This window comes from Podarcis erhardii (assembly GCF_964252035.2).
Source record: "Podarcis erhardii genome assembly, chromosome: 8".
NCBI classification, from domain to species: Eukaryota; Metazoa; Chordata; class Lepidosauria; order Squamata; family Lacertidae; genus Podarcis; species Podarcis erhardii.
Window position 1 is genome coordinate 83,115,727 of NC_138499.1, and position 14,178 is coordinate 83,129,904.

Genomic DNA, 14,178 nt, shown 5'->3' on the forward strand with positions numbered 1-14,178 from the left:
CAGACCTGGGGCGTTTCCTTTTAGCACCTCTCATCCATTTTTTGAAGGATGGGGTTCAAGCCTGAAAGCAGAACCGTTTATCTCTTCAGTTTCAAATAAAGTTCTTTAATTTTACACTCTGCCGTTTAAGTCACTCCTGCCGGAAGGCATGTCCTGCGCAGCTTACTCGAGAGCAAACGTTGTTGAATCCATTGAGCTCGGAGGGGGTTTGGCTTCCGAGTAAACAGGCACAGGATCTGTCTGCGCATCTTAGACAAAGCGCGCGACCCTCGATGCCCTCAGGCTTGTTGCTCCAAACAAGTAGGTCTCCACGGCCCTGTTGCTTCGCGTCCAGTTTCAGAATCCAGCTTCGGAAGTTGAGAACTTTAAATAACAATGATAATATATTGTTTTTAAAAAGCAACCATCTGGAAGACGGGAGGCGTTCTCCTCAACTCCTTCGGGGGAGTTCTCTTCGCTCCGGCCGCGATCCGCTTTGAAGCCGTTTCTCTCTTCCCAGGACTAACTCGCTCTCTAGGAAGGGAGAAAGAAAACGACCCGATGAAGAAGACTGTCTTTGGCAGGGGCGCCGCCTTCAGCCACGCGGAGCCGCCAGAAGGACCTGCCCGGAGGTGGGAGGGGACGGAGGGCCGCGATGACATCCTAATGAAATCAGCTCGGAATCCATTACACGAGAGGATTAGCTAATTACCAGATCAGAGAGACGGAGAGGAAAAATAAATAAATATGCCTTTAAGTAACCGAAAGTAATTATAACCCCATTGTTGACGCTAACGATTAATAATTGATCGGGTGTTCTACACAATGAAATGTCAGTTTATTCTCCTTTGGATGCGCATATGGCTATTTCTTTTAAGGAAGTGGGGCGGAGGGGGGGGGATTCCCTATCAATAGGATCACAAACATTTCCCTTGGCATGGGGAACTTGGTTTCAGGCGGGATCTCTCTCGCTCTGGGGAACTGAAAAGCTGGGGGGTCTCCCTAGGCCCGTGGCCATCCAGACGGGTCTGGACTGCAGCTCCCATCGCCTCTGACCATTGGTCATGCTGGCTCAGGCTTATGGGAGCTGGAGTCAACGACAGCTGGAGGGTCACACTTTAGCCACCGGGCTGGGCAGGTATTTTGACTTTTGCTATTAGATTTAGCGCTTTATTTAACGGGAAGTTAAGACGGAAGGCTCGCTTTTAGCCCCGGAGAAATAATTCGGTTACATTCGCTCTTGCACGCACAGACGCCTTTAAAAAGGAAGGGAGCTGTACTGCCACGTTTCATAGGAAGCTGTTTTCCTATCTTCATGTCGTTTGTTCGGTTTCTGTTTAATATACAAACCTTCCCCCGATTGGAGGCCTTACAGGGAGAGTGGGGCGCACTGGTTCAGTTGCCCCCCCCGCCCCCAAGCAGCTGCCTGCAAATGAAGGGATGGTGGTGGGGGGCAGGATTTGGGCCTGTTAGAAGAAGCAGGTAGCTCGCGGCGCACAATATATATAATAAAATCTCTGCTACATAGCACCCAACGCCGCTGAAATCCTCGTGGGATGGTTCTCTTCGCCCTCGTCTCAAGGGCAAAGTTCCCATAGATTTGAACGGCAGCCAAGGATAGGGTGCAACTGCGTCACTGAGAAGTGCATACCATTGGAGAGCAACGATGGGGGGGGGTACGGTTTTGCTTGCTGTCGGGCACGTAGCCACCCCCCCCCCCCCGCGCGCACTCCTGGCACATCTGCTTAAGCCTTAAGGGGGAAAAGTGATGCAAAATAATGAATCGCGCGCATGGCGAGGCTTCAAAACAGAGAAAAGCTTCCAAGCTTCGAGAATGCCATTGCTTTGATTTATTTTATTATTTTTAACGGCGGGGTTGTGCGGGCGCGTCTTGACGTTATGTGTGCATTTTGCTCCGTCAGAGGAGTTCCGTCAGATGAGTAGCTCTAAAAGTGTTTCCAAATTCTTGCCTCGCTTTACTTTTTCCTATTTCAGAATCTGATTCGGATTCTTTTCCTGTTTCGCTCCAGTCGCCCGCTTCCTTCTCCCCGCCTCCAGCTCTTCGTGGGGACGGCGGACGCGTGCTTTCAACACGCCCCACCCACCCACCCACCCAAAATAAATTACATGTTCATCCAGTGAGCATCCTTCGATAGGGTGGCGAAAGTGTGGGCAGATAGGTAGCCCCTTCCTTGGCATGTTTACTCGGAAATAAGTCCCACTTGGTGCAGCGGGACTTACTCCCGGGTAAGTGTACATAAGATTGCAGCCTTAATCCTTATTGTTAATAAGCAGCAAAGCCTTGAGCTGTTAATTGGATTTCGGCTTCCCTTTTCTGACACCCGGCTATTAGCTGTGACGTTTCTCATGTATTTGTTAAGGACTTGTGTTCCGCTTTGTGCTTGGCTCAGCGCGGCCGAAGAGGAACGCCCCCACTCCAGTTTAAGGATCCCTCGCCATCCCCAGAGGCGAAAAGCCCTGGTGGCCTTCAGTCTCTCTCTCTCTGTGCGAGGTGGAGGCAGGGCTGGGAAATAAAGAGGCGACACCGATTTAACCTCCTGCGACGGCTGGCCTTGCATGCTGCTAACAATGCATCTTTGAAAATCCCCAGCGGCGCGATCCACCAGCTTTCAAAGCTGATATCGTTGGCGTTTGCAAACTTATCGGTTTGCACATTCGCAAGAAGCAACCCCATAGGACTTCGCGTTCGCGTAAACGCGCGCAAGGTCAAGTCTGCGAGTCCCATTGAACTGAACGGCAGTCTATCCTCCAGTAAAGGAGCGAGCGATTTGCGGACAGGTTTCCGAGCGAGAAGCCCCAGATACCGAAAAGGCTCCCAGAGGCTTGATGGCTACAGACCCCGTGCTGCCTGCACACCAGACATTTACAGCGCATTGAAAGCGCCCCAAGAACCCAGGCAGCTGTAGTTTGCCCCTCGCAAAGTTGCAAAGACCAGCACCACCCTGAACAGACTGCAGTTCCCAGAATTATTGGGGTGTGTGCGTGTGTGCATGCGCTTTGAAAGCACGCCGTGCGCGCAGCCCTGTGTTCAGACGTTGAATTTAGCTCTGCCCCTGCAATCGTGAGCTTGCCCGCGGGAGCAAATCCCTCTCGGTCTCCTTTGAAATAAACAAGCAAGTCAACACAAAGCAAACAAAAACAAGCAAACGACGTCTGACCAAGGAAGTGAAAGGCGAGCGGAGGAAAACGCGTCCGGCCTTAGCCAGTTCTTGCCCCCGCCCGCCTCACTGCAAGGCAAACAAGCCCCCCCCCCCGCCTTCTTGCCAGCAGCTGCTGACAATTGTAGGCAGGAAAGGAAGGAGCAGTACAGAGATGGGGCGAGGGGGTGTGTTATATCATATCTCCCCCTTACTTGACCGCAGCTAGCCCAGTCTGACCATTTCTCCGAGTCCTGGTGATGTAAGGCGGGTGTGTGTGTGTGTGTGTATGTAGGTGTAGACCTTTTACCTGCCAGGCAAGGTGGCATTTCGCGAAGCAAAGGCTAGCTCGACTGCTACAGTTTCATGCAAGCACATTAAGAGGAGCCCGGTTGGATCAGGCCTACTTGCGTGCAAGTAGGAAGCGCAAACTGAAAACTGGGCGAGTTGGAAAAGTTGGGAAGGGTCGCAGCGAGAGAAACAGGAGGGGAAATGTTTGTTTGGGGTTTGAATCTGTTACTGATAATAATAATAGTAATAATAATAGTAATAATAATAATCATCATCATCATCCAAGGAAGGGGACTCAATGGGTTTTCAATAGCATGTGCACCACCAAGAACAGCAGGCCAGTATCTGCACGATTTTCTTTTGGATTTACATTACTCTGTTTCTGTTGTTTACTCTTCAGTAGGCATGGCAGTTTAGCTCTCCTTTCGTTTATCTTAGCGCAGAATTCAGCTGGAAGCTCTTCTGCACAAGCTTCCATTTCCTAATGTTCCCGCAAGACCTCGCAGAGGAGCTTTAAACGGCGCCAAACTTCCGCTTAAATGAATAGGGCATGCGCAAGATTTTACTCGCCTTCAGCCAATGAGGGCTTCCCGTTCATTTATACCTTTTAATATCTAACGCGATATCGTTTCAGCTCATCACAGTGGGGGGCTTGCGCAGGAGAACTTCCCGATGGATGCACCTTAATTGCTATTTAATAAATCGGTTAGATTTGGGCGAGGCGGTGGGGACTGAATCCATTGCAAAGAGATAGTAATTCACATCTCTCTCTCTCTCTCTCTCTCTCTCTCTCTCTCTGTGTGTGTGTGTGTGTGTGAATGTGAAGTAGATTATACCAAAACCGTTAGATGTGACAGACAAAGAGGGAAATGTTTCAAAGCCAGCTGCCCAAAGTCTTTCGACTTTTCATTCCAGAAAAAGAAATCCCAGGTCTAAATTCTAGCAAGGGGTGAGTAAATTATGGAAATCTTAGATAATTCTTTGGGCGTATAAACATCAAAGGAGAGTCGTTAGCTTTCCTAATCTCTGCCACAGAATGGATTTTCAAAATAAAATAAAATATAAAACCAACTGAAATGTACATGTTATCCAACAGAGAACCTGGTGAAGGCGAAGAAGGAGAGAGAGAGAGAGAGAGAGAGAGAGGATGAATATCCACGCTATGGGAGCAGGAAGCTCCCATTCAAAGGTCGCCGCGAAAGGGAGCGCGGGATAATTTTACACTTTTCTCCTTTAGAATAATAATCTGACAGATACGATGGAATTGTTGGCATCTATATCGCCCATCTGCCCGAAGGCACTATATTCCCTCAAAAGAGCTTTAGCCTGCAAAAATATATATCACATATAAAAATTACGCTGAGTAGTATTTAAATACAAAATTGTATTAAACCCACAAGTTACCGTTACAAAGCCAAAACACAACAAATTCCAGAGCTTCATTTGAAGCCTGCTGCGGCCAGGGATAGAAATATCAGTCAGTTGCTGAGAGCACCATTCGCCAGGGAAGTTCTCCTGCGCACGCCCCATCGAAATGAACGGGACGTGGGCAAGAGGACTCGCGGGGAAACCTTAATGGAAAAGCGTGGCTCGTTTCAAGGGAGGCTTGCACAGAAGAACCGCCCTCCTCGGCTGAGCCTCTTAACATTCTGCACTGAGAAATTTGAAATGTCACATATAAAGGATCTTATAATCCTAAAGAAAGAAAGAAAAAGTATAGATGGGAAGAAATAAAATTTTAGATCAAGGAGGCAGGCAAACAGATTTGGTTTATGTCAGAATTGCTGTAAAGAGGAAACACCTTAGGAATGGATTTGAAGTCTACATCGAATTGGGAATAGCTCTGGGGGTGGGAATGGGGGAGGCCCGAATCACTCAGATAAATAGACCCCATTCTTGCTGGACCAGCATCCAAACCTGTGCTAAAATATTGTCCCAAAATATTTACTTTGAACTCAGTTCTGGTGACATCAGTGAAAACTTTAACAATTGGGTGATTTTAGGATTGCTGCGTAGAGTATGAATATTTTAAAATTATTATTATTATTTTAAATGTTGCTTTCTACACACACACACACACACACACACACGACAGCCACCTGCCCAAGAAACCTGTCTTTTGGTTAGGCTACTTTGTTTACTTAGGGGGAAGGTGATGAGGATGATGTTGTTGTTGATGATGATGATAAGCAAATACATTCTGGTAACAACATAAGCTGTAGGTAACCTTCTGTAATTACACCACAGACATGCACGCAGATTCCACTCTTTATCCAGTTAACATTCCTCAGGCTGAACCCTGAAGTATCTAAGATCACTTTCAAATGCCCTTTCTAACAAGCCCCTGAGCAGGAGGCCACTAATTTTCAGCGAACAAAAAGCCACTGGAGAGAGCCCCGTTTGTCAATATCAACTGGTCGAGCAATTTCCCATCTTCAGACACATCGGCCTATCTGAGCTGGCAGATGTTTAGACAAGATTTTATAAATTGTTCAATATCAGCCCGTAATGAACCCCAACTGACCATTCCAAAGCAGCTAAAAGCACCCAGGATCTCCCCTGCTGGGATCTAATAATGCTCTCACGCTGGAACATTATTAATCATGGAATAAAATAGATGAGCCTCTTGAAAAATAAGTGTATGATTGATTAAAGGGCAATCTAAGAAGCTATTATTCTTGTTTTATAACCGTAAGTTATATTCACTCAATTTATCTTTGAGGGAGAAAATAAATGGTTGTTTGTCTCCTTATTGAAATTATATTATAAGGGAATTCTCATTATTTGTGGGGGGGGGGAGGGATTGAAGTGATGGTTTAGCTATTTTTTTAACCTAATGGTGAATCTCTTAAGTGATTACCACATTATAGATATATTTTTTTAAGAGGTGGGATATTTTCCTTTTTTTCTTTTTACTTTCAAGTGTTTTGTATCTCTTGATAAAAATGAAACACAAATCTTCACTTACAGTGCAAGTAAACATGGCATTTTGAATTAAGAATGCTAGCACTAAATACAACAGGATGTACAATAGTAATCTTTTAAAAATGTAAATTGTATATAGTCCAGTGCAACAGATTCACTCTGAAGGTTTTTATTGTCCTGCAATATATACGTTCAACAGGTTTAATTAGCCACAATGCTAAATATATTTTAAATATTTAAGAAGTTACCTTAGGCAACTGTAACAGTGATATTTTATAAATTATCATGAATTACAAAAAAAAAGATAAATACTAAAAATGAACAAAAAAAAGGCCACCACCTTATTGTAGACTAATCTGTTTTTATTTACAATTAAAGATATAAATTAGTAAAGAATTCTCGTTAAACAACGAGGGATTGTATAACCATCAATGTCTCAAATAAAAACCAGGCATAATTTATTTACAAAAGAGTTGGGATTCCGTTGCAATACAACTTGCATAAATTACTAGAAGCTCTCATATCATTACAAAAATAAATATCAAATTTGTTTCCACTTTGTAAGTACTCAAGTTCTTCAGTCATGGTTTATTTAATTAATTGCTACTGTATGTATCTTTTACAAAGTGTTTGTACAATAAATCCTATTACACCTACAGAATATAGATATATATAGATATATATATATATACCGTGGCAATAAGCTGATCAATTCGAGATATCCTGAGAAAAAACAGATTTGCTTCTTTCTTTCTTTCTTTCTTTCATTCTTTCTTTTTAAGTCACATATACATTGGGGAGAACTAGACTATACCAGTAAACTCACATAATGTCCAGCAAAATTCTGGTTTAACAATTAGAGAGAGTCTGTAGATTTAATAGTGCTCTGTGGTCTTCTTTTATACAGTGGCACAAGATGTGATCCAGATTTAGAATTTTGTTAGAGATAGATAGATTAGCTTGGGGGAGAGATGATGGCTTGTTGACTTTTCTCAAAGCAATTGTGACACCTACCTGTGGACCAAGGAAAACACCAGATCATCCACAATCTTTCAGTTACACGCGGAGTGTTAAAAATGGAAGGCAAACTAAAACGCTTTTTCTTTTCTTTTCAGCATAGGAGGATTAGGCTTGGGTTCTGTTCTGCTTTCTCCCCCCCCCCCCGTGGGGGTGGGAGATGGTTGGCCACAAGATATTCTTTAATCCTAACTGTAGCAGCGATTTGGAAATAAATGGGGAAACAGAGGCAATTCATGCAGACACTATTTTCTCCTTGGAACCCAGCCAGGACTCCTCTCATTTTCCTTCTCTGCTGTTTGAGATGTATATAAGCATGCTAAATAAAATCACTCTTTATTTTGATTCACAACTATTAGAACTGCGTATTTATAAAGATGCCTTAAGGTGCATTTGAGCAGGGAAATCTTCTGTACAGCACCCGAAGCATCGAATCCGTGCAATCATGTTCTTTTATTTGGCGTGCTGATATACATTTCAAATAGTACAGAGGGACAATGAGATGAATTCTGGCTGGCTTCCAAGGGGAACACACAACTATCCGCCCATATATTTCGACGGGGCCTTATGTAGGAGTAGTTCCCAGTCTATTGCAGTTTCAATTTGCCAATAATAATTGGGGGGGGGGAATAATAATACTGTGATTTAAATATTTATTGAAAATACACAACTTTCATTTTTTAAAAAAAAGAAGAAGCAAGAGGCTTGTGTGAAATAATTGAACTGATTTCTCCAACAACAACAAAAGGAAAGGTGAAAATGCAATAGGCTTTTCTTTGTAATAATGGTCTTTTGGTAATGGAGCAAGAAATTAACGTTAAGCAAATTTGCAGGCTGAGCAATATGTTTCCGGAGCTGACGCCAAATGATCCTCCTAAGCGGTGTAACAGAATAGAAGGAGAAAGAAGGAGAAAAGGAGCTGGTCTCACTTACTTGCCTGGCTGCTGTGTGATTGCACTTCTATAGGTATGGTTGTAGTCCTACTGTGCACACTTCAGTAGGGTCTGTCAAAATAGAAGCGTCAGTTAGTCACAGGACACAGCTGGCTAACTAGATTATACACTCTGGGCACAGCCTAGCTCCCTCTTGCACAAAACCCCAGCACAGCCCTTGGAAGGCCTTTTCTTGAGCTGGCATTTCTCAGCGGATCTGGGAGTTAACTCGTTGGAAGGGCCAGCATTCTTAATTACTTGTTTTAAATTTAGCATAACTTGTAGCAATGTCTCAGACCAATAATGGAACTTTGAAGGAGACAGACAACTGAAGCTGCACTCCTAAATGAATTGCCTTTAGATTCGGTCCCATTCTACTGGGGGGGGGGTGTTACTTCCGAGTAAATATACTTAGGCACAAGCTATCAGACTTCTCTCTGCTCCACACTGTACTGTTTTTCCTCTCTCTCCCAAACCTGAAACTGTTCTCTCTTTTTTTGCTTGGGAATATTGCCAAAACAATATTCTCCCTTGCTATTATTTCTCCTCTCTTTGCAACAAAAACAATGAATAAACTTTCTGCAAATATTTTCAGATTATATACAGTTCAAGGAGTTTTAGTGATTTTTAGAGGCATTTTAATTACACAGAGCAATTTATATACATTACGTTCCTAATCACATTCATAACTGGAAGGCAAATCTCAGCGTTTTTTGTTAGATCCTCTTCTTCAGAGGCCAGACCACAGCTTCAGGCTGCAATCCCACACAAAAGGGCTACTTTGACAACAACAACAACAGCAAAATTAAAATCTATGGAATTCCAAGCAGAAGAACTGTGACCTGGATTGCAGTTTCGAAAAAGAGTTTTGTACCTGGACTGTCAGAAACCACCATTGCCTTCTTGCTTGTAGCACCCACCTTATTGTGATTTTTTTTTGGGGGGGGGTAGGGTAAATTTGCGCCCCACATTATTCCTTAGTAGAAAAGAAAACCTAGCCAGGAAACACCTACCTTTTTTGGAGTCTGGATTGGAAGGCTTGTAATGTTGTTCTAGGTGGCTCGCGATGGTTTTCAAAGAGTTCTCTGAGCCCTGCTTGTGCACCGAGCTACTGCCGCCTCCGCCTCCGCCGCCGCTGCTTAAGACCGTCTGACTTAGCCCCTCGCTGGAGGCCACCGTGGCTGAGTTGTACCTCAGGATGCCCTGACCCTGGAGGGCGTTGAAGTTCCCATAGTTTGTGTAGTTGCTATAAAAAGGCGAGGTGTAATAAATATGCCTCCCCAGGAGAGAGGAGGGCGAGTAGGCAGCGTTGTGTGGGGTGGAAGAGGGCGGCACCGACGGCTGGCAGCTCTGGCCCAGGTTGTGCGGGTGGTGAGGGTGGTGGAGGTGGTGGTGCTGAGGGTGCTTAAGGTCCGAGGTGGCGATTTCCGCCAGCGACCACAGCTTGGGCTTGCTGGCCGGCGTGGTTTGCGAAGCCGCCGTCGGGGCCATGCGGGCATCCAAAGCGGCTTTGTTGGCGTTGCGCGCGGAGTCCTCGGCGTGCGGGTGACCCAGCAGAGGGGCTTCCACCCCGGTGAGAGGGGAGGAGGTGACGGGCTTGGAGGGGAGACCCCTGTCCGCCGCTGCCTCCTCGTCGTCCTCCTCCTCCTCGTCGTCGTCGTCGTCCTCCTCCTCGACGTCGTCCTCGTCCTCGTCGATCTCCTCGTACTTGTCCTTGCACTCCGAGCCGGACTCGCAGAGCGGGTCCCCGGCGCCGCAAGGGGCCTTCTCGCCGTCCGATTCGGCCGAGCAGGAGTGGTCGGTGAGCGAGTCCACCTGCAAGCTGATCCCTGCGGCAGAGAACCAGGGGAACCGTCAAGGAAACCAGGCGGAGGCACCGGCTGCAGCAGCAGCGGCGGGAGGAGGAGAGCGCAGCGCCCCGTCTCCTAAACCGCAGGCTCCCCGCCACCCCCAAAACAGGTGGCAAACAATCGGAGCATGTCCTGCTCCCCACTCCAGGTGCCCCCAGAGATGATCTCCTGCGAAATCTCCTCGGATCCATAGGCCTCTTAGCTTCCACCATAGGTGGATCGGATGGCCCGGCCGTGGGTTCAGGTGTCGGCATAAGGCACAAGCTTGAGATAGGAGCCAACTCCTAGGGGTCAAGGTCCCTTCGAAGCCCCCTCCCCAATAAAATATTTGAGTGGGCTCGGCCCGCCCAAAGATGATGGACATGGCCAGTCAAATGGTGTGCGGGCCCCGCTACTTGTGGGGCAGGGCTTACTTGCCCCCCCCCCGAAGAAAACCACATTTTATTGAGAAGCGGCCTTCAGCCTCCTCTGCTCCCCCGTCGTGTGCTTCTGCTACAAATAATCCTCGTCCTCATCTCCTTTCCAAAGCCGCTGCAAGCACTGCCCGAGACAAGGTCCCTAAAGCGCTCCGAAGGCTTGAGATCCATCAAGCCTGTTTATCTGGAAGCGGGATAACTACCGCGGTTTACACGGCCTTTTCCCGGGGCAAGCGCCTACGGGGAGGCAAGCTTCGCTCCGCTCCGCGGCGCTTACTTCGCAGGGAATGGCGTTTCCCCCTGTCTTTAAAAGAGAAAGTGGAGGGGCGGCAGGCGTCTCAGGGAATGAATGTGGAAGATGCGCGCAATGCAATGCAATGCAATGCGGGGAGGCTGCCCCTCCAGCCTGGAATAATCCCGCGCGTGCACACAACACACACTTACCTCCGAGTAAGCCCCACTGAACTCCGAGGTAGACCTGCACCGGGTCGGGCTGCAGGGCTCCATGCAGGCCCATGATCTGCCTCCCTGCCCCACGAAACCAGCCTGTTCCTCCCTCACCTTCATCCTCGGCCGACGTCTCGTTGCTGTCGCGGCCTTTGTCCGACGGCAGCGCCTCCTCTTCCTTGCCGCGGATCCTGCCGCCGGCGTCCAGGTCCTCGTCCTCGTCCTCGCTCTTGTTGCGCGGCGCCCAGGTCATCTTGTTCTCCTTCTTGAGCCTCCTCCTGGCGTTGGCGAACCAGGTGGAGACCTGCGTGAGGGTCATCTTGGTGATGATGGCCAGCATGATCTTCTCGCCTTTGGTGGGGTAGGGGTTCTTGCGGTGCTCCTGCAGCCAGGCCTTCAGCGTGGCCGTGGCGTCCCGCGTGGCGTTCTTGCGGTAAGCGGGGTCGTTCAGCTGGTAGGGGTAGGCTGGGCTACCGTAAGGGTGGTAGCTGATGGCCCCGCTCATGCCCGTCGCGTGGGCATCGTAAGGGGAGCCCTGCCAAGCACAAAAGCAAGGGCGTTAGGCATTTCGGAAGAGCTGGCAGCCCCCAGCTAGCAGGCAACGCCACGGGAGCGACTGTTACATTTTACACCAATGTAATGCAATCACTCTAGCGAACAATGTTATTATTTCTTAATTGTAGTGCCGAGCACGCCTGCATTATTATTACTCAAGAAAAGAAAAAATAAAGTATCCAGAGGGCATTCGAATCCCTTCTTCCCCCTGAAAACTGCTGATGTCTTCGTCTTCGTTGCAGTTTATTGCAATTCAACGCAGACATTTTTATTTTCTCCCTCCAAAGGCCCTACAGGTAGTTTCTTAAAATGATAGCTTTCTACTTTTCCTCTCCCCTCTCCTCCTCCTCCTCCGCCTCCACACATGGTTGCAACGATATTTCCTCTGTTGCCATACAGGAAAGAGAGAGAGAAAGAGAGAGAGGAGAGAGAGAGAGACAACAAAGCCCCCCACTTAGCAATTCACTTCGCTAATGCATTGCAAATCCAATTTGCAAACCAGAAGATATGCACCGTTTCGAATTGGTCAAATGCGATATAATTAGCATTTTAATTCGCCCTTTAAACGTTTAAATTGCGCTGATTTAAAGTCTGCATAATACGAGGGTGAGGAGAGAGAAGAGAAAGGGGGGGGGGGTGAGGAGAGAGAGGAATTAGTTGAGCCAACTTGATAACTTTCGGAGTCGGTCCAGGAAACCAAGCTAAACACAGCGCTCCGAATGTACCTAATGTTCCTAAATAGCCCGGGAACAATAAGGCTTGGCAACTTGCGACTGCTTTTCTTCTGCCACGAGAAAGTCAAACAGAGGAGCGTTTGAGATCGGCTCCCATTATCCTAAATAAAGATCGCCAGGCTGGGAGAAAAGGTTGGGGGGGGGGGGAGAGAGGGAGAGACGACTCCAGCCAAAGGCGTTCGATCTGATATCTCTTGTGTAGTGAAACAAAACGAACCCTTTGCCCCATTTTCCCAGGACCAATTGGCTCCGCTAGCTTTAATCCTTCGTCGGTTTGCAATAGCTGCAAAAACACGCGCGATCGCCAGCACAGACGTGCTGGGAAGGAAGCGCGAGTTGGAGGTGGAAATCCGTCCGAAGAGGAGCCCTCTCTCTTCTCTCCCCCAGCCACAAATAAAAATTAAAATAAAAATAAATAAGCAACACCTTTAATCGACTTTCAGCTTGGACTCCTTTCCATCGGTAGAAAGCCTCCCCCGCCCCGGTAAATCACATAAGATTTCTAAATATTTATATATGGGAGAAGCGCTAAAGAGATGGAAGGGGAAAGTGGGGGAGGATACGGATGTCAGAAAATGAAAGTGAGCGAGGAGAAAAGAATAAAGGCAACAAATTGGCAAGGGAAAGAAGTGAGGGAGGTGGAAAGAAGGAAAGGAAAGGGGGAGAGAGGGAGGAAGGAGAAGATGGATAAAGAATAAAGGAAATAAATTGGCAAGGGAAAGAAGTGAGGGAGATGGAAAGAAGGAAAGGAAAGGGGGAGAGAGGGAGGAAGGAGAAGATGGATAAAGAGTAAAGGAAATAAATTGGCAAGGGAAAGAAGTGAGGGAGATGGAAAGAAGGAAAGGAAAGGGGGAGAGAGGGAGGAAGGAGAAGATGGATAAAGAAGCAACGAAAGAGGGGAAAGCGAAGGAGAGAGGCGAACTCGGAGGAAGAAGGCTTCTTCCGTGTGTGTGTGTGCCTAAGGCGGGCTGGCCGGCGTGTCGGGCGGGCTGCATCCCCACGCCCCGCCAGCCCAGCCCGGGCAGCCTCGGCGCTGCGAGCGGGGGAAGCGACGGAGGAGGCGGAAGATGGAGGCGGCGGGCTGTCGGGTCCGTTACCCACCATGTAGGAGGGGAATCCCGTGGCCGGGTCGGTGGAGTACTGGAGCGGGCTGCTGAAGCCGGTGGCGGCCGCTTGGGCGGTGAAGGCGGCGGATCCCGGGTAAGGGCTGAACGCCGAGCCCGAAGACGACCTGGCCAGCTCTTCGCTCCGGGGCGCCGCCAGAGCCGACGCCCCGTAAGCCGGGCACGAGTAGAGGGCCAGCGAGCCCGGGGGCTGGTAGAGGTAGCCCTGAGGGTAGGACATGGCTGGCCCACGGGCAGCGAGCGAGCGAGCGAGCGAGGAAGGGGCCTGGGCTGAGGCGAGCGGAGGACGACTGCGGGCGCTTCAGCTACGGGCGCCGCCGCCGCCGCCGCCGCCGCTCGCTCGCTGCTGCCGCTGAGGAGCTCACAGCGTCCCCTCCATAGGCGGGAGGAGCGCCAGCCAAAAGGAGAGCTCGGCGCGAGGCTGAGGGAAAGCCTCTCGCACGTCCCGGGAGCGCGCGCGCGCCCGCCGCCGCCTCGCGCGCTCGCCCGCGCTCCTGCTTTCCCACGCAGAAGTCACCCGCAAGAGGAGGAGGAGGAGGAGGAGGCGGGCATCTGGGCAAGAGGAGCGCGCGGGAAAATGGAGGCGGAGGAGCAGCAGCAGCCAGAGGAGGCGTCTTCCCCAGCCCGGGCGTGAGGCAAAAGCAGCCTCGACCAGGCTCCGCCAGGCAAGCGGCCGCCGCGACGGCCGGCCAACCCCGGCGGCTCGTCTGGTCGGCGCGCTCGCGAGCCGGCCCCTGTGAGGCGAGCGAG

General features: G+C 49.0%; 1 protein-coding gene across 5 annotated transcripts; it reads right to left on the reverse strand.

Annotated features, from left to right (window-relative positions):
* Positions 1–409: 409 nt before the first annotated feature.
* Positions 410–13,841, reverse strand: IRX2 (iroquois homeobox 2). 5 transcript variants are annotated; one of them, XM_081872760.1, is made up of 5 exons: positions 13,406–13,841; positions 11,013–11,550; positions 9,316–10,131; positions 8,304–8,374; positions 410–513 (listed from the first exon to the last, which is right to left on the reverse strand). In XM_081872760.1, the coding sequence occupies exons 1-4, from the start codon at positions 13,646–13,648 to the stop codon at positions 8,331–8,333; spliced, it is 1,641 nt and encodes a 546-aa protein (XP_081728886.1). In that variant the 5' UTR covers positions 13,649–13,841; the 3' UTR covers positions 410–513; positions 8,304–8,330. The 5 variants fall into 5 exon arrangements, with proteins under 5 accessions (XP_081728886.1, XP_081728888.1, XP_081728887.1 ...); XM_081872762.1 differs by having other exon boundaries at positions 439–513; positions 8,308–8,374; XM_081872761.1 differs by lacking the exon at positions 410–513 and adding an exon at positions 6,507–7,367 and having other exon boundaries at positions 8,308–8,374.
* Between the last annotated feature and the right edge of the window lie 337 nt (positions 13,842–14,178).

What these genes read in the sequence shown, in the direction of transcription:
- IRX2 (XM_081872760.1), bottom strand. Translation starts at nt 13,648, where the DNA reads ATGTCCTACCCTCAGGGCTACCTCTACCAGCCCCCGGGCTCGCTGGCC. An exon ending in TCAGTGGGGCTTACTCGGAG is followed by an intron (nt 10,132 to 11,012) that starts GTAAGTGTGTGT and finishes TCTCTGCCGCAG; the next exon opens with GGATCAGCTTGCAGGTGGAC. An exon ending in CAATCCAGACTCCAAAAAAG is followed by an intron (nt 8,375 to 9,315) that starts GTAGGTGTTTCC and finishes CTATTTTGACAG; the next exon opens with ACCCTACTGAAGTGTGCACA.